Source organism: Clytia hemisphaerica, unplaced genomic scaffold, assembly GCF_902728285.1.
Source record: "Clytia hemisphaerica strain Z4C2 unplaced genomic scaffold, Clytia hemisphaerica genome assembly, whole genome shotgun sequence".
Taxonomy (NCBI): Eukaryota; Metazoa; Cnidaria; class Hydrozoa; order Leptothecata; family Clytiidae; genus Clytia; species Clytia hemisphaerica.
Window position 1 is genome coordinate 537,723 of NW_027103680.1, and position 26,102 is coordinate 563,824.

Genomic DNA, 26,102 nt, shown 5'->3' on the forward strand with positions numbered 1-26,102 from the left:
AAACTTTTTAATCTTTTAAATCAACAAAAGTTTTGAGTTAACTTATTTTAGGAGAACTTAATTGGTCTCCAGTGTTGAAAAGTCATACCTTTGTGCATTTATGACTTGATATTTTTCTCTTTCTAAAAATTGCCTTACTTTTTTCAGTATACTATTTTGCAAAAAATCCTGTATGATATAGTAAAAGTTTATTTTGTAGGTCCGTACACAGCTATTTCACAAAGATGTATCATTTGCCATCCATTGGGGGCCTTGTATAACTCAACTCCACTCCCAGTCAAAACCTTGTTACAAACTTTAAAAACCTTATCACCATTTGCAGTATCTTGCAATGTTATAGTACTGCAAAGCTGGCGGTTATCCATAGGATTCTGACCATACACAATAATATCTGTAGAAGCAAGTCGTTGATGATAAGGTGCTCCTATTGTACGATCGAAAATATCAATAAATTTAATTTGTTTCATTCCACCCAAATCAATTCTCAGCCACATTTCCATATGTCCCATTTTCGAGTGGACAAGATTGGTTGAGAAATTATCACACATTTCTCCTTTATAACCATCGGTAACAAACGCGGGTTTCCCAGAATCCGATTTTAGGCTCGATAAACTGACTGGTCTTTGAAATGCAATGTTTCTGTCTGAAAAGAAATATATATTGGTGATCGTGAACAAACTGCGTAGTTATCGGCTTATTGATGTTTACTGATAGTGTCAGATAATATACGCATGCTCTAGCATCTATCAGGAATATAAATAAAGCCTGAGATACACGGAGTAAGGGTTGGATTATGAGCTGTGAAAACCGAGTAAAATAGTCTTTGTATGACATCCCCGAGCTTCTTTTCCTCTATTTCCATCAGTGACGTAAATAAAGCCTGGGATACACAGGGAAGATGTTGGACGGCGAAAGGTAAACCTGTTATGACTCTATTTCCTTGAAACCCTTCAATCAAACCCATTTCACTCAACGCACAACAAAAGTAACCATAGCAATCATGCAGGATCTTGGATAAAAACCGTACCAATCAAATCACGAATAGGGAACATAGGAAAGATTCAGTGAAATCAAGTAATCTCAGGCCATAATATACACATTATATACTTGGAAATCCATTAAATAACTGTAAATCGAAAATTTTATAATCTATTTGGACTTTAATACATGATGAAATGGGCTCTTCCAGAAAAAATTCGTTCATGGGGGGTGGAGGATATATTATTTTTTTCATGAATTACCCCTGGACATTTTGATTTTTAACCCCCTGGACACGGTTTATACCCCTGGACAAACATCAAATCAACCCCGTGGACACAAAAAATTACCCCTGGACATTGGAATTTACCCCCTGGACATTGCAATTGTTTGGTATTTTTTCACTACCCCTGGACAATTCATCCTCCACCCCCCATGAACGGATTTTTTCTGGAAGAGCCCAATGTGCTCTTCACCTTCGATTCTTTGGATATTATTGTGATTGAGACATTCGCGATAGAATTCTTAGAGTTTGTCTCCACAGATTGATTTCAGAGAATTATGGTTTCCTTGTATTGGTAAGATCTTATACCATTTGTTATGGAAAGCCTATCCTATACAGGCCCGGCGGAACAACCGTAAAAGTGGGGAGGCTGGAGGCTCAAAATAAGATAAAACTTGCTAGGAATTTGAGGAAAAAATCTCATTTGCTTAAAAGTGGGGAGGCTGAAGTCTTCCAATCTCCCCGTTTCCGATGTATCCATGACAACTGGTACATCATCTAGAGTCAAAGCACACAAAACTAATCCTGTAAAAGTAAAATGGGAGAGTGCTTCTCTCAAAAATTGAAATGAATTTGTTCTTTACTGAATCTTGCTGTTCATCTTAGAATTGTCAAAACAATTTTGAGTTTCGGAGTCTTATACTCTTAAATCATTTTATCTTATTGAAAATACTTACTTGTGCAATGAATATCGTATTTACCAATAGGCTCGCAAACACATTCATAAGAACCATCAGAGTAGTTTGGAATACATTTTTTGTTTGGGTTGATGCATGTCTCCTCCCATTCACAATCATGCTATAAAAAATGACATGGAGAGAGTTTTCACGAAGAAGATGACTGACTGTCTGTTCCCATCAAGTTAGGAAATGTCGACATATTTGCATAAAGTAGTCAAAACTTCCAAAAAAATTCGATAAAAATCTTTGTTATTACCCCGGTGGAATTTCGGTTCTTCTATAAAAGGTGATTTACTTTGAGTCATCCCCTGTCACAAATTATAAAATTCTTTTACTTTTTTATTTTACTGAACTGATGGAGGTTAAGACAATCAAAAAGACTATATAAGTAATTTAAGAAACTGGGGACGAATTTGATAATTTATTATTTACTCACATCAAGTGAAAAATGAGAATTTCCTGTAGAGGAAGAGACAAAATTTGACGCGTTTCGAAATCGATCAGTATCCAAAATATGACATTCGTAAATCTCATTATTTGGCTGTTCCTTCAAATTGATGCTCCAACAATCTGTAAAGTTGAGACAAGCTCGAATGCATTCTTGGGAAGTTTTGTGGTATGATATGTTGATTGCTGTCACATTGAGAATGTGATTGTCGTGTGATACCATTTTAACATAGCCATACTCAACTGAAAAAGAATAACACTTTTACCAGGGATACCCTTTTAAACCTACAAGAAAATATACCCTCTATCTTAAAAAAATTTAGGAAGAATTTGAGGCTGAAACTTTTTGTGTTGAAAGTACGCTATCTATGGTTTTCTTCCCTAGCACTGATGTTTTGTAGAACACAGTTTTCAGTTTTTCACGAGAAAGTTAAAAATGCCCTTTTAGGTCTTTGTAAGTAAGTTTTTCTATAGTCTGTATGAAGAACCTTGGTCTGGAAGCCGATTCTTATAATATTTTGTTGACTTTTTCTTTGTGTAAAACAATAGTTAAAAGATTGATTTGAACAGTTTGTTAAAGCATGGAGGTATAAAGAAAAACAGGAGTTGAATGTCTCGGTAATTGGTCGTTAAAGTCTTTTGATTTCTTTTATAAAATGTATCAAAAGAAATTCTAAGCTCGCCCGATGAAATAAGACTTTTTAGTAGAACTCAAGTTTGCTCTGAACATTCTAATAATCAGTATTGAAGATTCTAGCCTTTTAATATACGAAAATTTTGATAAAACTTTGTCCATGAAACAAGTTTATGTTCCATTTTGTTATCCGTTCAATTTTGTTTTGAAAAGATATTTTCTCAAGCCAGAAAATGAAAATTTCTTTATAAGCACACACGATTTCAGACTCAATTTGTAGACATAAAGTCGCTGGAGAATTTTGGAGGAAAGTATCAAGCAATAAATTTCACCTTAAAGAAAACATTGATTAAAAAATCTTATCATTTGATGAAGGATTGCCAAGTTTACAGGCCTTTAGTCCAAATATTTTCTTACACTAATGTCAGAAACAATGAATCTCGTCTCATCTAATTTCTAAAGCTTAAACGAGCCAATAAGATTTCACTTATGAATAAAAGAGCTCATTAAAAATGCACGTAATATGAGATTATGAGCATGCATACATCGTAATTTTTTTAATCGTAGGGCGAGCTTGGTTACAATAGCATACTTCTCCTGTTTCTTTACCTCCATGGTTAAAGGGACGTAAAAGTAGTAAAAAACATAGCGCGAACCACGTGTCATTAAAGAGAACAATTAAAATCGCGTGTCCAAAACAAACTTGTAAAACAATTGAAACAATCAAAATCAGCCATATTTTTTTTTTTTAATTTTGACATTTATTTTGATTTTATTCCCGCTGCATACAGTTTGTTTACAAATTTCGTCACTACTTTTATGTCCCTCTAACTACTCTTCTTTGGATTGTTCACATGATGAAAGTGATCAAAACAAACCATTTTATAAGCAATCCAATGATAAGATACACCTACTTCTCACAGAACCGGTGGGACCCCCTCTGACTGGAAAGATTAGCCAAAATACCGTTCCCAGTGGAAAATTATACCCCAATTTTCGTTGCCACTAGTAATTATCAAATAAACAAACCCTCACTAAAAAATATTGTGCTTTATTCCATCTCCACTGAATTATATGCCTTGAAGACAACGAAAATGGAACTCAAACCTCCAGCCATAAAAAAAAAACATAGGAACATCAATCTCAATTGCGTTTGAATCCGTTAATTTCACCCACACTGGCTGAAAAATCCTGACGGGTCTGTGAAAAGGGGTTGGAAAAGGATTCCCAAACCGTGGATTTTTATAAGGACTATGGTTTTTCAGACTTGTCAACTAACGCAACTGGAGACAGCATAAATGTACACCCCCTCTTCATCGACCCACTGGGACCCCTTCCCACTGGAAAAATTGGCCAAAATATCGTCCCCGGTGAGAAATTATCCTCCAATTTTTGTCCCCGCTGAAAATAATCAAACAAATCAATCCTCACTGTGAAATATTTACCATTTTTCCCATCCCCTCTGAATTTTATGGCATTTTATGGCTTGAAAACAAAAGAATTGAAATCCCCAGCCAAAAAACTATGTGAATATCAATCCACATTGAGTTTCAGTACGTTATTTTTATCCCTGTTGGCTGAAAAATTACTAACGAGTCTGTGAGAAGGGGGTGTAAATGTATAAGTCATTAAAAATAAATCTTATAAATTTTGAGTTAGATAAACGAAGTATTTCACCTTTGTTGTTGACAGTGCTTACATCCACCCTTCGTAAAATTTGTGTTTCGCCATATTGAATTACATTGATGAAGAAATATAAGGCCAAAATGTTATTCATTACTCCACAATCAATCATTTTTGTGTTTGTTCTATGTAAAAACCTTGATGGACCATTATGTTTGTTCTATGTGAAAAACCTGTTCAATGCATCTAAATATCGCGAAAAAATATCGACGATGAATTTTATTTTCTTTGATTATTTTTTCTTACAGACTGTAACGACTCAAAATCAATAAGTATTTTGGGACAGGAGTTAAATATTTGACCAATCACTGAGCCTCATTTAATAAAATCTCCTTAGATTTACCTTCCCAACACATCAATAATTCATAGAAACTTTTTTTGTCAATATTTATAATGGAATTTTTAATTTATAGAAATGTTATATATTTCGATATTCAGATAGATTATACGGAATCGATTGATTTCTGTATAGCTTTTCTTAATATTTCAACATATCCAAAGAAACGAATAAGAAGGGTCGCAACGTTTTCTGATACATCGATACACATACGACCAAGAAAAGTAATCCCTTATAAATTCAATGAACAAAAGAGTGGGGGGCATCCCAGGATCTTAATCCCAAAATACCGTTAAATTTTCGGCAAATTCCGAAATCCTGTTGATATAACAAAGATATTCCTGATAAAAAAAAACTCTTTGAATTATTGATTTATTGTCAAAGTAAATCCAAGGAGATTGAACGAAGCTCAGTGATTGGTACAATAATATTTATATATCTTATAATTTTATAATATTATATTATTATAAAAAAAATTCTCAAAAAAAAAAAAATTTATTTTCGAACGAAATCTATATATATATTTTTTTCGCGACATTTAAATGTATCGAACAAGTTTTTCACATAGAACAAACATAATGGTCCATCAAGGTTTTTTACATAGAACAAACACAAAAATGATTAAAGGTGGAGTAATGAATAACATTTTGGCCTTATATTTCTTCATCAATGTAATTCAATATGGCGAAACACAAATTTTACGAAGGGTGGATGTAAGCACTGTCAACAACAAAGGTGAAATACTTCGTTTATCTGACTCAATTTTTACCTAGTCTTGTACATTTGTGTTGTCTCTAGGTGTAATTTGACCAATATTGAACTTATTGAACTGCAAAATTTATCAATATCTCAAGTTTGATCTCATTTTATCCTGAGTCTCTTCCATTTGTTTTTGTGTCTATTCTGGTTTCTTTTAAGTGCATTTTTCAGTATATTCAGTGAAAACCAGGTTTTCTGCATAATTTATGATAATTTATTTTGTAGTTTCTAGTTTATATCAATTTTAGTTTGATAGCCGACTTGGTTCATATTAACATTTCCTAGCTATTTTTCATAATTTTAGTATTTATGGCCAACTTGGTTTAGATTTTCTATAAATATGGCAGCTTGTCCACTTTTCTTCAGAGTTCAGTTGACATGTAGCACTCAGAGAGTCAACACCTCAGGACATAGTCATTTCTCACATAAATTTCAAATAATATAAACATAAGTCAATCAATGATAGTCTTCAAATCATTTTGACATTTTAGATTCTCCTTCACAGTTCTTTCACTCTGGCAAGCTGGTAAGCATTATTTAGTATTTACTATTCAATATATTCCCTCTTGTTTACTTTAATGTTTCTCTCTTGTATGCATGATACCCTAGTCTCATATACTCTAGACTTTGTTTGATATAGACTTAGTCTTAGAATTTATTCATTTTTGTTTTTTCATAAACTAATTTTGAATCTTTGTTTCTATTTAGTTTGAATCCTTGTGATTACAAATATACGTCAATGAGAATCCTCAATGGCGAACTCCATGCAACACTAGGTGCGTTAGTAAACAATTTTGAAAACCATACACGTTTTTTGTAAGAACATCCAAAATTTTTGAATAGCCTTTGCATGTTCTTAAATTTTTGAGTTGTAAGTCTAAAAAAATATTCTTAACATATTCTTATTTTACCATTTTGAGAATACTTTTGCCCCGCATTTCCTTAAAAAATGGGTGTTTTGGAATCTGCAAAGCCTTATGTTCGTAACTTGTTCGTGATTTTTGTTCATCGAAGCCTTATGTTCTTATATAGTTTTTTCTTATATAAAAAAACGTGTAGTCCATGTAAAAAAAATGGGACCCCTTTGTTTCTCTCCATTATGGTTAACATCGAACATTATTTGTTTTGTTTAACATTGATAATTGACCAATCCAATTGAATTTTATTTCAACGCAATTTTAAGTTAGATACAATGGAGATCAATGGAAAGAAACAAAAGGCTTCCAGGGTTTTTTATACGGACTATAGAAAAGCCGATACTTTTAATTTAAGTTTTTCAAAATTAACCAAACAGTCTCTTTCTGTTTTTATAAAGTTATAAATTGATGTTTTTTGCTTCCAATGATGGTACATCAAAGAAAAGCCGCTTTGAATAGATTTAATACACCTATTTCCTATTAGCAGATTCATGCAAAAGTCACGAAAAAACGTCGAGTAAACAAACTTTGGATTGGCGGAGGCATGCAAAGATTACCTCATACTCTGGACATTTTGAAAAATATGCTTATATATGCAATATTTCAGCCAATCAGAGACTTTCTCGACGTTTTTTGTGACTTTTTTACATGAATCCGCTAATAGGAAATACGTGTATTTATATAAAAGATTTCAACGACCATTTAGATCCATACCGAGACGTTTTCTCTACATCTATATCTTTATTACCTCCATGGAAATACATACCTATATACGGTAAAAATCCATTTCAAACGAAAAAATTCAAGTCCTTTAAGCCATGAACTTAAAACCTATTCACTTTAAGCGACCATAAGTCATATCAGCATAATTAGAGTTATTCTCTTGAGAGTGGATGCAAGAAAGAGTGACAGTAATACTGTAATTGCATTAGTGTTCAGTTGAGTATGGCTATGTTAAAATGGTATCGCACGACAATCACATTCTCAATGTGACAGCAATCAACATATCATACCACAAAACTTCCCAAGAATGCATTCGAACTTGTCTCAACTTTACAAATTGTTGGAGCCTCAATTTGAAAAAACAGCCATAAATAATGAGATTTACGAATGTCATATTTTGGATACTGATCGATTTCGAAACACATCAAATTTTGTTTCTTCCTCTGCAGGAAATTCTTATTTTTCACTTGATGTGAGTAAATAATAAATTATCAAATTCGTTCCCAGTTTCTTAGATGACTCATAGATTCATCCTCCATCAGTTCAGTAAAATCAAAAAGTAAAGTTAACAACAAAATAATTTTATAAATTGTGACGGGTGATGATTAAAAGTAAATTACCGTTTATACAAACACCAAAACTCAACCGGGGTAACAAAGATTTTTATTGAAGTTTTGTAAGTTTTGATCACTTTATGCAATCATGCCGAAATTTGCACCCATCATCTACTAAAATTGTGTTCCCGGCTAAATAAAAAAGCCTAATTCTCTCGAGCTGAAACATTGCAATATACCCCTGTTCCAGTGTCTTGGTGCGAGACTTCTCCCTCAGTGGAGGGGGATAGTTTAGCAAATTTTTGCATTTAATTTCCAACGGGAAAAAAAATCATGAAAGATCGAGTTAAATATCAGGGCATTTTTTCCATCGGGAACGGGTTTTGGGCCTTTTTTCCAAGGCGACAAAACGCTCTGTGCCACAGGAGCATAATAATATGAAAATTACTTTGCTTTGGTGGGAACAGAACCCCCGGACCCGGGGGGAGGGGGGTACTAGGATTGCAAGCTGACAGGGGGTTTCGCCCGACTTTCGTCACTTGGACCCTTACTTGGACTAAAAAGGTGAAAACAAAGAAAAATTTTGCGAATTTTACTACCCTTATCGAGACAAATTTGACTGATTTTGACCGATTTTGACCAAATTTCGATCTTTCCGGGGGTAAAAAGTTGAAATTTTCTTCGTGAAAACTTTCCTTGTCATTTTTTACAGCATGATTGTGAATGGGAGGAGAAATATATATCAACCCAAACAAAAAAATGTATTCCAAACTACTCTAATGGTTCTTATGAATGTGTTTGCGAGCCTATTGGTAAATACGATATTCATTGCACAAGTAAGTATTTTCAATGAGATAAAATGATTTAAAAGTATAAGATTCCGAAAATGAATTTTTTTTTGACAATTTTAAGATGAAAAGTAAGATTCAGTATAGAACAAATTCTATTCAATTTTTGAAAGCAGCACTCTCCCATTTTGCTTTTACGGGATTCGCTATTATATCAAGATTTTGTACCAGTTGTCATGCATACTTTGCTCTCCGATGAATTAAACCTTCCTCCGATATAGTCATACACTGTGATATGATATTCATTGTGGCATCTGGGATAACGTATTCATGACAAATGGTACAAAATTTTTGATTTACAGTTATTTAATGGATTTCTAATTACATAAGAATATGTATATTATGGTCTCAGCTTACTTGATTTGATTCGTACGGCTTTCATCCAAGATCCTGGATGATTGCTATGGTTACTTTTGTTGTGCGTTGAGTGAAATGGGTTTTATTAAAGTGTTTCAAGGAAATAGAGACAGAACAGGTTTCAAGTCTCCCAGTTCGCCGTCCAGCCCCTTCCCCGTGAATCCCATAGGCTTTATTTACGTTCCTGATGACGGCAAAGCATACGTATATTATCTGACGCTATCAGTAAACATTAATAAGCCGATCCCAGCTGGCACACAACGTTGTTTTAACGTCCAAATAACGTTATTTGGACGTTATGAAATCACATGGACGTTTTTTGACGTTGTGTGCCGTCTGGGAACACGCAGCTTGTTCACAATCGCCAATATATATTTCTTTTCAGACAGAAACATTGCATTTCAAAGACCAGTCAGTTTATCGGGACTATACAGGAGTTCTGTAAAACCCACGTTTGTTACCGATGGTTATAAAGGAGAAATGTGTAATAATTTCTAAACCAATCTTGTCCACTCGAATAGAGGAACTATGGAAATTTGGCTGAGAATTGATCTGGTGGAATGAAACAAATCAAGTTTATTGATATTTTTGATCGTACAATAGTAGCACCTCATCGTCAACGGCTTGCTTCTACAGATATTATTGCGTTTGGTCAGAATCCTATGGATAACCGCCAGCTTTGCAGTATAACATTGCAAGATACTGGAAATAGTGATAAAATTTTTAAAGTTTGTGACAAGGTTTTGACTGGGAGTAGAGTTGAATTATACAAGGCCCCCGGTAGATGGCAAATGATTCATCTTTGTGAAATAGCTGTGTACGGACATCTCATAATTTCGCGCGCGTTTTTCAGTATTTTAGTTCCGCTTAACGTTAGCATTCTTATCTTACGGTCTCTCTATTGTTTTATCATCACCAAAAAGACTTTTCCGGAGCTATTTTGATCTGATTACTCATTTTGAAATGTCAGTTTGTCTTCTTCTTATCCCTGGAGAGTTAAATGAATCTAAGGAGATTCCCTTTTCTGGGAAATTCCCTTTTTATACCACAAGTAGTTACGCTCTTCATAGGTTAGAAATATTACTCTACTCCAAGTATTTGAACAGTTATGTTGCTAAACGTGTACATTGGTAAAATAACATATGAAGAGCAGTATCTTCAGATATATACGCTTTTTATAGGAAAAACCAGTAAGTCATATGATTCTGGCTGGGCTGCTCTTAAATTTATATGAGTTTTTCAGCCTTATATGTCAATAGTAATTAAAATGGAAACATGTTCTTCTCAGTAATTTCTGAAATCTATGAGGTTCAGATTCTTCTTAATTTGTTCTTAGGTTTTGGCCAAATTTCAGCCTCGTATTCTTATGAAATTGTTTTAGAAAAAATGTGTAAGACAAGGCACGGATGTCACTCTAAGTAGACTGTAAATCACTCCCTTGACACATTTGTTGTCTCAGATGAGAGGTCACTCTTAACAAAAATTACTTTAGGGCTAAGATCATGTGTGTTCGTTTTGTTGCGGTGGCACCCTAATGAAAGTTATGGCTAGTTTATTTATTACCTTTTTTTTAGGTAAAAAAACATCATGAGTTCGTTTAAATTTTCTTTTTGCGAAACTTGCTTTTTTTACTGGAATCCAGTTACATTGCAGCTTAATGTCACAGACCCTGTTGGTAGATTTTATTTAGATGTTACACGTTTTTTTTCTATAAGAATAAAGTATATAAGAAAAAGTCACAAAGCTTCGATGGCAAAAATATTAAGAAATATTAAGAATATTTTATGGTAACAACCGGTTTCTCACGAGAATTGACAAAAACACTCTCAAAATAGTGAAAGTAAGAATACGTTAACCCTTTAAGTGTCAATGTCGTATATATAAGACATTGGCTATGTAGGAGGGTGACGCCCTCGTGTAATGCCCAGTTTGAGTTAGAAATCGTCATTTTTGGTCTAACTTGTAGGAATCGGATTTATGTTCAAGCTTTATGTTCAAGCAAAAAAAAATAATCAAAAGTGAGTCTTTTCAGCGAGATTTTAAGCTAAAAAGTAAAAGAAAATGCAAAATTTTGACAAAAATCCACTTTTTTAAGATTTTGACCGTTTTTTTACCATTTTTGGTCAACGAGTTATCCAAGAACCTCCAAAATTTGGCCCTGCTTTACTTGATTCTGTCATCCAGCGAATTAATTTGAAGTTTTACCACTGGGCACCTTTCTATCATTCAGGCAGGTCCGTGCAGCGAGTGAGTCTTTAGGCGCCGAAGGGGCCAAAAAGAAAGAGGAGACTCTCAGCTATCCAACGGATTATCAACGAGCTTCTAACTCCTTCTATAAATTTGATGAAATTTAGTCATAGTCTCATCCATTAAAAAAGGTAAAGTGGTCTCGAATGGTATCATAGACCCGGTGGGACCCCCTACCCACTGGAAAATTTGGCCAAAATTTTGTCCCCGGTGGGAAAAATACCCCAAATTTGAGCCCTACTGGTCGACTTTCTTTTTATATCAAAAATTAAACTCAAAAACCGTCCCACACTTGATCTTTTGACCTTTTGGAATCAAAAAATTTCTATCAGGCAAAAATAAAAAATGTAGTGTTTCCAGAATGCGGGTGAAGGAAAAAAGCTCTCATTTGCTATTTTTGATAATTTAAGATCACTGAAATAAAACTTTAAAGATAACTTTTATGTACAAACAGTATGAAGCAAGCCCTGGGTACTAATGTACCAACTACTAAACGAAGTCTTTGGCCGGGTCAGGAAATCATATTTTTTCACCCGGCCGGTTTCCGGAAACACAACATTTTTTTTTCGCCTCAGCATTAATATTTCGATAGAAAATTTTATCCCCACTTTACGAAGGAGTTTCCCACCGGGGTTGTGAGAAAGGGAAATTTGAAGTTACAACTATATAGAATTACTTTGTGTAAATATTTTTGAATATTAGAGATCGATATTGAAAATTTAACAATGTCACATAAATTGAAATAAAGTAATACCATACAGAAGAAATTTTAAAATAATTAAATGAAATCAAAATTAGATAAAGAGCGTGGAAACGAGGCTTGAACTATAATGACATAACAACGGGTTTGTAAAAAGAACCAAATGGAGGACTGCAGCTATGTCTTATTTTCGATATAAATTTTAATGGAATCGCTATGGTAGTAAGGTACCGAGTACAATATAGGGTAAATCTTTCGAGTGAAGATATTTTCGTCATATCCCATTTTTTACTCGAAAAATTCTTGTCATAGGATAAAGTGTACAAAATATGATGTATTTTCATGTTAACAATAAAAGTTTGTATTTCATTAGATATTTCGAAAATTTTGCTGGATGTCGGAATCCCCAAAATTGAAAAATATAATAACACCATGACACTGGTTTGTAGAGGTTATAATACCAGAATACTGACAAAAATTAAAGCTAAATACAGTCACCCTCTGAATTCAAAATACCGTTTTCCCTTTTCTTCGATGACGTCATCCAGGGCCCAAATGACGTCACAAAACATTAAATTTTTTCAGTTTTCAACTATTTTAAGTGGTAATTTTTTGTTGTTTGGGCTTACAATTCAGATCTTTTTACCCTCCCACCATCCAAAGGGTTTATGATGCGTTAAGCTTATCTACTTTTCGGCGGCTGCGACGTGACGTGTGACGTGACGTGTGACGTGCCGTGACATGCGACGGATAGTATCTTACTAAAAATAAAACTACAAGCCCCTTCTATCTAGATAAATGGAGGGTAATGTCTGGGGTTTGAGAAGTAAACCCTACCGGATATGAAATTTTTGGTAAGTTAGGGACCCTATCATAAGGAAACATTGTGTTGTTCATCCACAAAAGGGTCAAAAATTACTAAAAGTAGACGAAAAATTGAAAAAACTTCTAATCTTCTAATTAAAATATGTCTAAAAATAACCAAAAGTCGACCCTGTCTGATACACATCTCGAAAATTAGTAAGTTTGGGACCCTGTTACATATTTTACAGCCACAAAAAGCGACCATGTCAAGAGGCACGTTCCCATACCCAATTTTGCCTAAGTACCCCCCCTCCGAGATAATGCAACTCTCGCTTTTCGTTTAGTTCTTCTTTCAGACTTTCAAGTTTGCATTTTTTGCTATTTTACCACCGTTGCTTTATTGCTTCTTTTTTTATCGCTTTTAGTCCTGCTAAGGGTTACAAAAAGGGGAACAATTTGGAAAGAAATACCCATTCCTTCCCTTTTGAAATTAGTAGATAAATAATCATCATGAGTCGGCAAATCTTTTTTCGGATTGAAATACTTTGATCGGATTAATTTTCGCAAGATTAATTTTCGCGAGCGAGAAAAATCGCGAATTTTTCTGAATTTAATTTTGCGTGTCAGAGTTAGATAAATTTCGCTTAGATTTAATTTCGTGAGTAAGCCTGAAAACAGATTAAACCATTTTTTGCCATACATGTAGACTTTGGACTGGTTTCTTTGCCGAAAATGCGATTTTAAAAATGTCGTGGTGGATTTATTTTTTCAAAGTCAGGAATCTCACGCGTTTTTGCGAGTTTTGCGAAATTTAATCTTGCAAAAGTTAATCCAATTAAAGTACCAATATCATAAATAGAAAATGACACTTTTCATGGCAGATTGTTGTTTCATTCTATTCTGCAAGATGCGCAATCATTCTTTGATTTTTGAAGGCTTTTTGAGATGCTTTGAGTAAGTGTTTGTAAACAATATTCATTGCAACCAGTTTGGATTTCACAAACGAAGTTATGTGATTCATCACAGTCGACCAGATCAAAACAGCCTGTTGTTTGTTCGGATGGGAAACGAACCACGACACATCCTTCACTTCCAAGAGGTGGTTGTCTTCCATCACACCAACTTCGATAAGCTGAATTGTCATTATCAATCCATTGGAATTTTTTCTTGCTCAAATTGTTAATAAGACCAAGCCAAAAAGTGCTTAAAAAACAAAAAGAATTAGATTTATCCTCTTTTTCTAAGTAAGGCCATAATCCCGTTACTTACCATCTGTATAAATGAATTCAGTAGTGTATGTAGTGTAGAAACTGGGTAAACAGAAACTCGAGAAGCCTGTTGGTGACCCCAGGGTACTAGTTTTGCGAGATGACGGGTACTTATGTCCGAGCCAAAGTTTGTAAATCGACCCTTAGAGTGAGTATTATCCGAAAGTTTCAGTCATTACTGGTTGCATTACTGGTTGAAAAAATCCCACTGGTTCTGACAAAAAATGGAGTTCTTTTCTAGAATCAAGAACCAAATTAGGAAGTTAAAGGCTGATTAATTACTGTTACACACTTCGGAGTCTGTGCTGAAAGGATCTTTTTCAAAGGAAACTCTTCCGTTAATTCTTTCAATGGTGATGTGATTGAGACGTGTGAAATGAATTTTTTACATCGCGTCGCCAAAGGTTAAATTTTAGAGAAATGTAGTGCTGACAGAAATCAATTGGTAGCCGCGATAAAGAAACAATTATCTTTAATATCTTACTTTAAGGAAGCAAACTTCTCAAATAAACACAGGTTTTCTTTCAAAGATTGAATGGTTGCAAGTTTGGCATTTTCTTCCATGCAAGCTGATTGGGCATCTTCCCATGAAATTTGAACATCTGCGTTTTCTTCGGGAATGAAATATTGACTCTTTATTTCATTACAAGCTTCTGATGGCGGAATATATGGCCTATAAAGAAAGAAAGAAAATAAATAAATCCAGCTATTTCCTGACACTCGATTTCGGCCAAAACACAAATTTTCTTATTTGAGCGCAGACAAAGGTTCATCCTATTTTACCCCAAACCTTTTTTGCCATTTTTCTTAGCACGGGGGAATGAGAAATGGCATCGCTAAGAAAACAGCTGACGGATAAAGGTGAGTGCCATTAGGGTACCCTATTTCAAGCAATTTAGGGGTCAAAGTAGTAAAAATAGGATAGGATGCCTAAAATAATTCAATTCCACCCTATAACAGGACAGGATAAGAAAAATTTGAGGCTCAAGTTTCCAAAAAAATAACAGCTGCTGAGCCTCAGCAAAATTTCTCTGGATCTTATAAACAATTGTAAATATAAAACTTACAATGATGCTTCACATAGAGTAAATAATCCTTCAAAAACTCCAATACAAGAGAAAAAATCTATCTGTACGTCGGATCCCATATTTGAGAACTCCCCACATAAACCCAATTTTGGCTCAAGATCCAAAGTGTACGGTGCCCCATTTATCCATGTTGGATTTGATATTGAATCTATCATCAATCCGAGACGATAAAATGCACCGTCTCTAAAATAAATGTGATATGAAAAAACAGAATTTGTTAAACAGTACTTTAAACATCTATTAATCCTCCCCAGCTGTACAAGACTAGCATGAATAAATTTCCTTTTTTTAGAGAAAGATGACAAGGAGATATTTCAGATTAAGAGAATTCGTATAAGCTTTTGTTTCGTTTTTATTCTGAATTCTTATTGGCAAAAGGTATACGGGTAATTCCCCGATTTTTAAATTCCCCGACCGACCATTCCCCGATCGGGCTATTTCCCAACAGAAACTCCCGACCGGGTAATTCCCCGAGCAGACGATTCCCCGACAGTTCAATTCCCTGAGTAGATAATTCCCTTAATGGACAACTCTCCGAAAAATATTCCCTGAACGGGATTCCCCGAACGAACAATTCCCCAATTAAAGTCTGTCCAGATATAATTGGCAGTGGAAACAAGAATGCCTGTAACTTTTGACAGTCCAATATAATTATGGAAATTTTTTTGCTTGTTTTAGAGAATCAAGAGCGCTATATTTCAATGTATTTTTGGTTGAAAAATTTGCGATTTTTAGCGGTTAAACTTGCGATTGCAAAAATTGAGCTTTTTTTCTACTTATGCTATAACGTTCATTTTTTCACCAGTGGTAGTTCAACCTTAGGTTAAGAAGTTTGTTAAATTTCAAGGCAAACAGAAAAGTCCTTCGGAAGATATGTGACCCGAAATACCCCTTGGTAGCATTTTTCTGTGAAATATCAAATCTCCAACTTATTACTAAAAACGGGGGTAGTGATATGATTGATAAATTGACAGACTTTAATAAAAAACTGACAGTAGAAATGTAATGTTTTTTAATTAAAAAGCCTGGTCCCTAACGGAACACTCAGAATCTCTTCCTCGTAGTCCATAGCCCCATAAATCTAAAGAAATAGAAGGCTTTTAACCTTTACTCTTGTTAGTTTCAACCACTGTCCTGGGAGATGTTAGCTATTTTTCGATCGCTTATCATCATAGCAAGGAATTTAGCTTTGAAAATTCTTTGAAAATTTATCACGGCTACTCTTTTTTTTCCGCCTTTGAAACCTTTATGAAATAATTTAATGCAAACATTAACTAATGTAGAGCATATAATTATTCTTTCAGCCCCATAACACAACTAAAAGATCTTACGAACTAAAATTGGCTCATTTCATTGCTATAAATTCTGTATTTTTCATTAAAACTGGCAACAAACAGCCTCAAACAATGAGACTTCTTTCCGGTATGTTCGTGAAGCTACGCTAGCAAGTTTGCTACGTTGGCAATTTATACAAAAAAACTACCTAAATTTTGAAAAACGTGCCCATCAGGGGAATTGTCGGTCGGGGGAATGGTCCGGAGTTCTGAAAAAGGGATACTTAATCGATTTTCTCATGTAAACTCACCTAAAGAAAACACCTGCTTCTCACAGAACCACTGGAAAAATTAGCCATGATAGGGGGGACATAATATCGTTTCCAGTGGAAAATTTGGCCCGCCGAAAATAACCCTATCCTCACTTAAATATTAGGCTAATTTTTCCGTCTCCACTGTATTTTTTTGGCTTAAAACAATGAAATGTAAATCCCCCACTGGCTGAAAAAAAATCATCAGGCCTATGAGAAGAGTGTTGTAAAGTTACCATAAGTATAAAATACGGCATATTTGGGAGAGTTTTTGTGGGGAATAGTTGGCAACTTCTAGTTAAAATGGCATTCTTAGGTTCTGCTGTCAATTTCCATGATGGTGATGCTTTTAGCATATTCAATTTTTTTACCGATTTCGTTTTGAATATTCTTATAAACTATATTTTTATAAAGAAAACTGTATGTAACATGGAAAAAACTGAAAGTGCTCTGGAAACAAGATTGTTTTCTTCTAATAAAGAACATACTTCAGACGTGAGGATATCTCAAGAACTAAACCTTTCAAAGAGCTCGTTCAGCTACCGTTAGAAAAAGCATACTTGAGACCTTTTGTTGGAAACCATTTTGAATCTATTTTTTCAAAAAGTGCATTTCTGTTGTGCGGAAAGGGTTAAGGTAAGAATATTTATTTTATTACTCTCTTGGTGGCAAGGAAAAGATTAAGTCCAATTCTTCTTGAGACTCAATAACAACAAGATCAAATTGCACTCCATTAAACGGTGGAAGATTTTGACATGTTTTTCTTGCATCTTCAAAAGACTCTTCCTGCGATGTGAAATAATACACTGAAGTGGCTGAAAACAAAAATAACAAATTAAATTTGCTCATTATTTAGTTTCTCTAAGAACTTTAAAATATTGAGTCCGTCTCAAAATAATTTGCAGCTGCAAGACAAAAACTTTTGATATAATTCGAATCAAGTTACGATTTTGTGCCCATCGAAAAGATATTTGTGAATGGAATATTATCAAGCAAAAAAAATTGAAAAATTAAAAGAAATAAAATTAAAAAATGAAGAAGAAAAAAATCAACTTCTTGTAGAAATGTGGGTTAATTACCATTTTCATAGGAGTTATTCTTCAATCTTTGACCATCATCACTGTGAAAAATATATTTTTTTAATATTCGTTCAATCAAAAGATATCAAACAAAGTTTTTTATTGGTTGATTGATATAAAGGCTGTTTTTTTGTCGTTTTTTACTACTTTATAGAGTCAACCAGGAATAAATTTTGTTTGATATCTTTCGATTGAATGAATATTCTTCATTTTTCATTTTCATTTTTTTTAATTTTTCAAATTTATTTTGCTTGATAATATTCCACTCACAAATATCTTTTCAATGAGTACAAAATCGTAACTTGATTCGAATTCTTTCAAAAGTTACAGCCATTTTTTTGTATCTACTGCAAATTATTTTGAGACAGACTTTAGAGAGATTTGTTTCTTTTCATTTAACACAATTACTTAGGAGAGTTTCTAAACGTCGACCAGAAATGACGATCACGACTGGCGACCACGACTGGCGACCACGACTGGCGACCACGACCAGCGACCAGATAAATTTGGGTTATCGAGCTTTTTCCCTTTCTCCAACGTAGAGTGTCTCTCCTTATCATTTGATTATATATCATATTGAAAAGTAAGTTCACCCCTGTCTCATCTATTTAAAGCCACGTGCCAAATACGTAAAACAACCATTTCGACGCTCTTGGAGTTCGATTATGGTGTTAATTTCTATCCTTTTGTATTATCAGCATCAAAATAATTAATGACACAAAATTTTTCGAAAATGGTTTGAGAAGCTTTGTATTTAATCATCAGATTGTTATTTCTGTCGAAAGTAGTCATTTTGTCAGCATAAAGACAATAGAATAATTGATTAGATTCATAAAAACTGGCCTTTCTAATTTTTTCCTACTGACAAGTTCTATCTATTCATACTAAAGGCATCTCAATCTATCCCGGGGGGGGGGGCACTCATATGATCTGGCCTACGTCATGTGCTGCGCTTAAGGGTGGGTTTTTTCAGCATCCCAAAATGCACTGTAAGGGTGTGTTTCTGTGAGATTGCACTGCAAGGGTCGAATTTTAAAACAAATTCAAAATAATTGTTAAAAAGAAAGGTTTATACTTCTCGTTTGTTTGAAAAAGTTTCTATTGTCTGATAATTACAGCTGACAAGAATAATTTTCCCAGTTTTTCTTTGAAACAGAAAGCTTTTTCTTTCACGCAGATTTACAGCTGAGAAATATAGTGCACTATAAGGGTTGGGTAAATCAAGAGAAAATGCACTGAAAGGGTGTGCATAGCACTACTTCGTCACATATCACTAATTCGTCTTCTATTGTTATTTTCTCTTTTACGTCATGATATATGCATGAATAATCACATAAATTATTTCTGATTGATCTTGAGATTAGAAGTGGTTTCTACTTGCTTTTTTTTATTGTATTGTTCTGTAACACCTCTATAGCTGTTGAAATTAAACAAAAAAAATTGTTCTTTCATGTGAAGGTGTTAATAAACAAATGAAACAAGAAATAGTCTATGGTTGATCTCTTTTTTTTTAAAGGTGTTAACAAACAAACTTAATAAAGTGAATGGATGGTCGCTTTCTTGTTCCGTCTAGCAAAAAGTAATACAAAAGGTTGAAATCTCAATGTCTGAACCCTTTTTTATAAATAACTTTATAAAGAACATATACTGTATGCGGCTTCTAAGAAGCGGCACAAGAAAACTAATATAATAATGGAATCGAATTTGATATTATTTTTTAAATAATTTTAAATAAATTAGTTTTCACAGTGATCTATCTGTGGAAGTTTTAAAAATCGAATGATTTTTTCAGCTAGTTTCTTTCGTATCTCTAAAAGTAAAACACCCTAAAGCTTAAAAAATTTGAATGTTCTTAAAAAATCTCGTCGGGCGTCTCGGCCGCAAATGTACTAAAAGTGCAAGGTAGGTAAGAAATTTTTGGACGAATAATGGAAGTGAGGAGAGCTTTTAATGAAAGATATGATTAAGTAACATTTGGTGGGGTTTTGTGTGAGAAATTTCTGAATGTTTAAGCAGTAAAGAGTCGCGACCAAGTATAGTGTTTGGTGTTTTTGGTCCAAACTATGACCATTTCTAATGAGTAAAAAGGCGTGACCAAGTAGTGGTTGGTGTTTTGGTGCAAACTCCGAGCATCTTTAAGGATAAAAAAAAGTGACCAAGTAGTGTTTGATGTTTGGGTGCAAATCAGGAATATTTCTTGTGAGTGAAAAGGCGTGACCAAGTACTGTTTGGTGTTTTTGTGTGAAAGTATGATCATTTTTAATAAGTAAAAAGGCGTGACAAGTAGTGTTTGGTGTTTTGGTCAAAATTATGAATATTTCTTATGAGTAAAAAGGCGTGACCAAGTAGTGTTTGGTGTTTTGGTCAAAATTATGAAAATTTCTTATGAGTGAAAAGGCGTGACCAAGTAGTGGTTGGTATTTTGGTGCAAACCATGAGCATCTTTAAGGATAAAAAAAGAGTGACCAAGTAGTGTTTGATGTTTGGGTGCAAATCAGAAATATTTCTTGTGAGTTAAAACGCGTGACCAAGTAGTGTTTGGTGTTTTGGTCCGAATTATAAACATTTCTTATGAGTGAAAAGGCGTGACCAAGTAGTGTTTTTAGTCCGAAATAGGAACCTTCCTAATGAAGAGCAAAATGTGACCATGTAGTGTTTGGTGTTTTTGTGTGAAAGTATGATCATTCCTAATGAGTAAAAAGGCGTCACCAAGTAGTGTTTGGTACTTTTGGACAAAACTATGAAAAAATTTTCATGGGTAAAAAGGCGTGACCAGATAGTGCTTCGTGTTTTTGGTCGAATTTCTGAATATTTCTAATGAGTAAGAAATCTAACTTTCAATACATGTGACCAAGCAATGATAAAATTTTGAATTAATCTGCAAAATCTAACTTTTAAATCACTCGACCATGTAATAAAAAAAATAACTTTGCAAAGTTTTCAAAGAACACTCCTACGACGTCCCGTGACCAAGTAAGGATACATTTTTTTGAGTGATCTGCAAAATCTAACTTTCAAGTCATATGACCAAGTAATGATAAATTTTTGAATTAATCTACAAAATCTAACTTTTAAATCACGTGACCGTGTAGTGAGAATGTAAATTTTTGCGAAACTTTTAAAGAACTGTTACGTAATGCATCGTGACCAAGTAAGGATAAATTTATTTGCTTGATCTGCAAAATCTAACTTTCAATAAGTCATGTGACCAAGTAAGGATAAATCTTTTTGACTGGAACTCGTACGCAATGCATCGTGACCAAGTAAGGATATAAACTTTTTTGCCTGATCTGCAAAATCTAACTTTCAAGCCATGTGACCAAGCAAGTATAAATTTTTTTGACTGATCTTTAAAATCTAACTTTCAAGTCATGTGACCAAGTAAGGATAAATTTTTTTGCCTGATCTGCAAAATCTAACTTTCAAGTCATGTGACCATGTAATGAAAACTTTTTTGACTTTATCTGTAAAATCTAACTTTTAAATCACTTGACCGTGTAGCGGGAATATAAATTTTTGCAAAATTTTTAAAGAACTGTTACGTAATGCATCGTGACCAAGTAAGGATAAATTTATTTGCCTGATCTGCAAAATCTAACTTTCAATAAGTCATGTGACCAAGTAAGGATAAATTTTTTTGACTGAAACTCTTACGCAATGCATCGTGACCAAGTAAGGATATAAACTTTTTTGCCTGATCTGCAAAATCTAACTTTTAAGTCATGTGACCAAGTAAGGATAAATCTTTTTGCCTGATCTGCAAAATCTAACTTTCAATTCATGTGACCAAGTAAGGATAAATATTTTTGCCTGATCTGCGAAATCTAACTTGCAAGTCATGTGACCAAGTAAGGATAAATTTTTTTGCTTGATCTGCAAAATTTAACTTTCAAGTCATATAACCAAGTAAGGATAATATTTTTTGACTGATCTGCAAAATCTAACTTTCAATAAGCCATGTGACCAAGTAAGGATAATTTTTTTTGACTGATCTGCAAAATCTAACTTTCAAGTCATGTGACCATGTAATGAAAACTTTTTTGACTTATCTGTAAAATCTAACTTTTAAATCACTTGACCGTGTAGCGGGAATATAAATTTTTGCGAAATTTCTTAAGAACTGTTACGTAATGCATCGTGACCAAGTAAGGATAAATTCATTTTCCTGATCTGCAAAATCTAACTTTCAATAAGTCATGTGACCAAGTAAAGATAAATTCTTTTGACTGGAACTCTTACGCAATGCATCGTGACCAAGTAAGGATATAAACTTTTTTGCCTGATCTGCAAAATCTAACTTTCAAGTCATGTGACCAAGCAAGTATAAATTTTTTTGACTGATCTTTAAAATCTAACTTTCAAGTCATGTGACCAAGTAAGGATAAATCTTTTTGACTAATATGTAAAATCTAACTTTTAAATCACGTGACCGTGTAGTGGGAATCTGATCTGCAAAATCTAACTTTCAAGTCATGTGACCAAGTAAGGATAATTTTTTTTGACTGATCTGCAAAATCTAACTTTAAAGTCATGTGACCAAGTAAGGATAAATTTTTTTGCATGATCTGCGAAATCTAACTTTCAAGTCATGTGACCAAGTAAGGATAAATTTTTTGACTGATATACAAAATCTAACTTTCAAGTCATGTGACCAAGTAAGAATAAATGTTTTTGACTGATCTGCAAAATATAACTTTCAAGTCATGTGACCAAGTAAGGATACATTTTTTTGCCTGATCTGCAAAATCTAACTTTCAAGTCATGTGACCAAGTAATGATAATTTTTTGAATTAATCTGCAAAACCTAACTTTTAAATCACGTGACTGTGTAGTGGGAATATATTTTTTGTGAAAATTATAAAGAACTCTTACGCAATGCATCGTGACCAAGTAAGGATAAATCTTTTTCACTGATCTGCAAAATCTAACTTTCAAGTCATGTGACCAAGTAATGATAATTTTTTTGACTGATCTGCAAAATCTAACTTTCAAGTCATGTGACCAAGTAAAGATAAATCTTTTTGCCTGATCTGCAAAATCTAACTTTCAAGTCATGTGACCAAGTAAGGATAAATTTTTTTGCCTGATCTGCAAAATCTAACTTTAAAATCACGTGACTGTGTAGTGGGAATATAATTTTTTGCGAAAATTTTAAAGAACTCTTACGCAATCCATCGTGACCAATTAAGGATAAATCTTTTTGAATGATCTGCAAAATCTAACTTTCAATTCATGTGACCAAGTAAGGATAAATTTATTTGCTTGATCTGCAAAATCTAACTTTCAATAAGTCATGTGACCAAGTAAGGATAAATCTTTTTGACTGGAACTCGTATGCAATGCATCGTGACCAAGTAAGGATATAAACTTTTTTGCCTGATCTGCAAAATCTAACTTTCAAGCCATGTGACCAAGCAAGTATAAATTTTTTTGACTGATCTTTAAAATCTAACTTTCAAGTCATGTGACCAAGTAAGGATAAATTTTTTGCCTGATCTGCAAAATCTAACTTTCAAGTCATGTGACCATGTAATGAAAACTTTTTTGACTTATCTGTAAAATCTAACTTTTAAATCACTTGACCGTGTAGCGGGAATATAAATTTTTGCGAAATTTCTTAAGAACTGTTACGTAATGCATCGTGACCAAGTAAGGATAAATTTATTTGCCTGATCTGAAAAATCTAACTTTCAATAAGTCATGTGACCAAGTAAGGATAAATTTTTTTGACTGGAACTCTTATGCAATGCATCGTGACCAAGTAAGGATATAAACTTTTTTGCCTGATCTGCAAAATCTAACTTTTAAGTCATGTGACCAAGTAAGGATAAATCGTTTTGCCTGATCTGCAAAATCTAACTTTCAATTCATGTGACCAAGTAAGGATAAATATTTTTGCCTGATCTGCGAAATCTAACTTTCAAGTCATGTGACCAAGTAAGGATAAATTTTTTTGTTTGATCTGCAAAATTTAACTTTCAAGTCATATGACCAAGTAAGGATAATATATTTTGACTGATCTGCAAAATCTAACTTTCAATAAGCCATGTGACCAAGCAAGGATAAATCTTTTTGACTGATCTGCGAAATCTAACTTTCAATTCATGTGACCATGTAGTGGGAATATAAATTTTTGCGAAATTTTTAAAGAACTCTTACGCAATGCATCGTGACCAAGTAAGGATAATTTTTTTTGCCTGATCTGCAAAATCTAACTTTCAAGTCATGTGACCAAGTAATGATAATTTTTTGAATTAATCTGCAAAACCTAACTTTTAAATCACGTGACTGTGTAGTGGGAATATATTTTTTGTGAAAATTATAAAGAACTCTTACGCAATGCATCGTGACCAAGTAAGGATAAATCTTTTTCACTGATCTGCAAAATCTAACTTTCAAGTCATGTGACCAAGTAATGATAATTTTTTTGACTGATCTGCAAAATCTAACTTTCAAGTCATGTGACCAAGTAAAGATAAATCTTTTTGTCTGATCTGCAAAATCTAACTTTCAAGTCATGTGACCAAGTAAGGATAAATTTTTTTGCCTGATCTGCAAAATCTAACTTTCAAGTCATGTGACCAAGTAAAGATAAATCTTTTTGCCTGATCTGCAAAATCTAACTTTCAAGTCATGTGACCAAGTAAGGATAATTTTTTTTGCCTGATCTGCAAAATCTAACTTTCAAGTCATTTGACCAAGTAAGGATAAATTTTTTTGACTGGAACTCTTATGCAATGCATCGTGAGCACCAAGTAAGGATATAAACTTTTTTGCCTGATCTGCAAAATCTAACTTTCAAGCCATGTGACCAAGCAAGTATAAATTTTTTTGACTGATCTTTAAAATCTAACTTTCAAGTCGTGTGACCAAGTAAGGATACATCTTTTTGACTTATCTGCAAAATCTAACTTTCAAGTCATGTGACCATGTAATGAAAATTTATTTGACTAAAATGTAATATCTAACTTTTAAATCACGTGACCCAGCGTGACCATGTAGTGGGAATATAAATGTTTGCAAAATTTTTAAAGAACTCTTACGCAATGCATCGTGACCAAGTAAGGATAAATATTTTTGCCTGATCTGCAAAATTTAATTTTCAAGTCATGTGACCATGTAATAAAAATTTTTTAATTAATCTGCAAAGTTTAACTTTTAAATCACGTGACAGTGTCGTGGGGATATAAATCATTGCGAAATTTTTGAAGAACGCTCCTACAATGCCCCGTGACCAAGTAAGGATAATTCTTTTGACCACACATCAACATTGCGCTTTAGAATTTCAATCACGGTTTTTCATCGTGCACTCGCTCTTCAAAATATATAGCACACGTTTTTTTTTTATAAGGAACTGAGCCTGGAGTTCCTTATTTTTACAGAGAATTTCAGCCTCAAAGTTCCTTATCGAGTTCCTTATTTACATAGCTGCTAAGTTTGGATTCGCAAAAATTGGATTCCTTAAAACTGGTTTTCTTATTCTCAGCCTGAGTAGTTCCTTAACAATTCCTTATTTTTTGGACCATTTTCAGCCTCGAGTTCCTTATAAACGTGTTCCTTATAAAAAAAAAAAACGTGTATTTGTATAGTATTTGTATAGTAGTGATTTGATTGGTCAGTTAAAGAAATGTAAAATGTCAAATATGTTTTTTATTTACCTCTGCGCCCATCATTTTCACACCTAACGGTAATTATTTTATGTATCCTAGAAAAATATATCTGTCAATCAACTTCTTAGCTTGCATAATAGCATATGTTACGTCATGTTTAAATGATTAACAATGATCTAGTAGAAACCATGAATATTTAGCTGTTTAATTTTTAAGCATAAATTATGACGTAGAAAAGAAAATAACAATAGGAGACGAAGTAAGGATATGTGACGAAGTAGTGCTATGCACAAAGGGTACCTTTTCAGGCATATTTAACTGCACTGTAAGGGTACGATTTTGAAAAGCAGATTTTGCGCGGCACATACCGTCGTTTCGAAATCGAGTGCCCCCCCGGGCAATCTATATTCAGCATAATTAAAATATTTGGTGTAACAAAGCTTACAAACATCATACTTACTTAATGACCCCGTTAAAAATATTTTTGTTAAATAGTGACAATTCGTCAAGAAAATGACTGG

At 33.6% G+C, this 26,102-nt stretch overlaps 2 protein-coding genes across 2 annotated transcripts; both read right to left on the reverse strand.

Moving 5' to 3' along the window:
• Positions 1-4,966, reverse strand: LOC136803776 (uncharacterized). The gene is made up of 4 exons (XM_067060503.1): positions 4,700-4,966; positions 2,378-2,631; positions 1,939-2,059; positions 1-643 (listed from the first exon to the last, which is right to left on the reverse strand). The coding sequence occupies exons 1-4, from the start codon at positions 4,815-4,817 to the stop codon at positions 189-191; spliced, it is 948 nt and encodes a 315-aa protein (XP_066916604.1). The 5' UTR covers positions 4,818-4,966; the 3' UTR covers positions 1-188.
• An 8,612-nt stretch (positions 4,967-13,578) lies between these two features.
• On the reverse strand, positions 13,579-15,456 carry LOC136803706 (struthiocalcin-2-like). Its single transcript, XM_067060425.1, has 3 exons — positions 15,287-15,456; positions 14,704-14,892; positions 13,579-14,154 (listed from the first exon to the last, which is right to left on the reverse strand). Exons 1-3 carry the CDS (start codon positions 15,364-15,366, stop codon positions 13,842-13,844), a joined length of 582 nt encoding a protein of 193 aa, XP_066916526.1. The 5' UTR covers positions 15,367-15,456; the 3' UTR covers positions 13,579-13,841.
• Positions 15,457-26,102: the final 10,646 nt, after the last annotated feature.

Excerpts from the sequence above, each read along its gene's own strand:
- LOC136803706 (XM_067060425.1), bottom strand. The coding sequence starts at position 15,366 with ATGGGATCCGACGTACAGATAGATTTTTTCTCTTGTATTGGAGTTTTT. Across the intron at positions 14,893-15,286 it reads ACTCTATGTGAAGCATCATT|GCCATATATTCCGCCATCAG; the intron begins GTAAGTTTTATA and ends CTTTCTTTATAG. Across the intron at positions 14,155-14,703 it reads GAGAAGTTTGCTTCCTTAAA|CACTTTTTGGCTTGGTCTTA; the intron begins GTAAGATATTAA and ends TTGTTTTTTAAG.
- LOC136803776 (XM_067060503.1), bottom strand. The coding sequence starts at position 4,817 with ATGATTGATTGTGGAGTAATGAATAACATTTTGGCCTTATATTTCTTC. Across the intron at positions 2,060-2,377 it reads ATTCTCATTTTTCACTTGAT|CATGATTGTGAATGGGAGGA; the intron begins GTGAGTAAATAA and ends CATTTTTTATAG. Across the intron at positions 644-1,938 it reads ATACGATATTCATTGCACAA|ACAGAAACATTGCATTTCAA; the intron begins GTAAGTATTTTC and ends ATTTCTTTTCAG.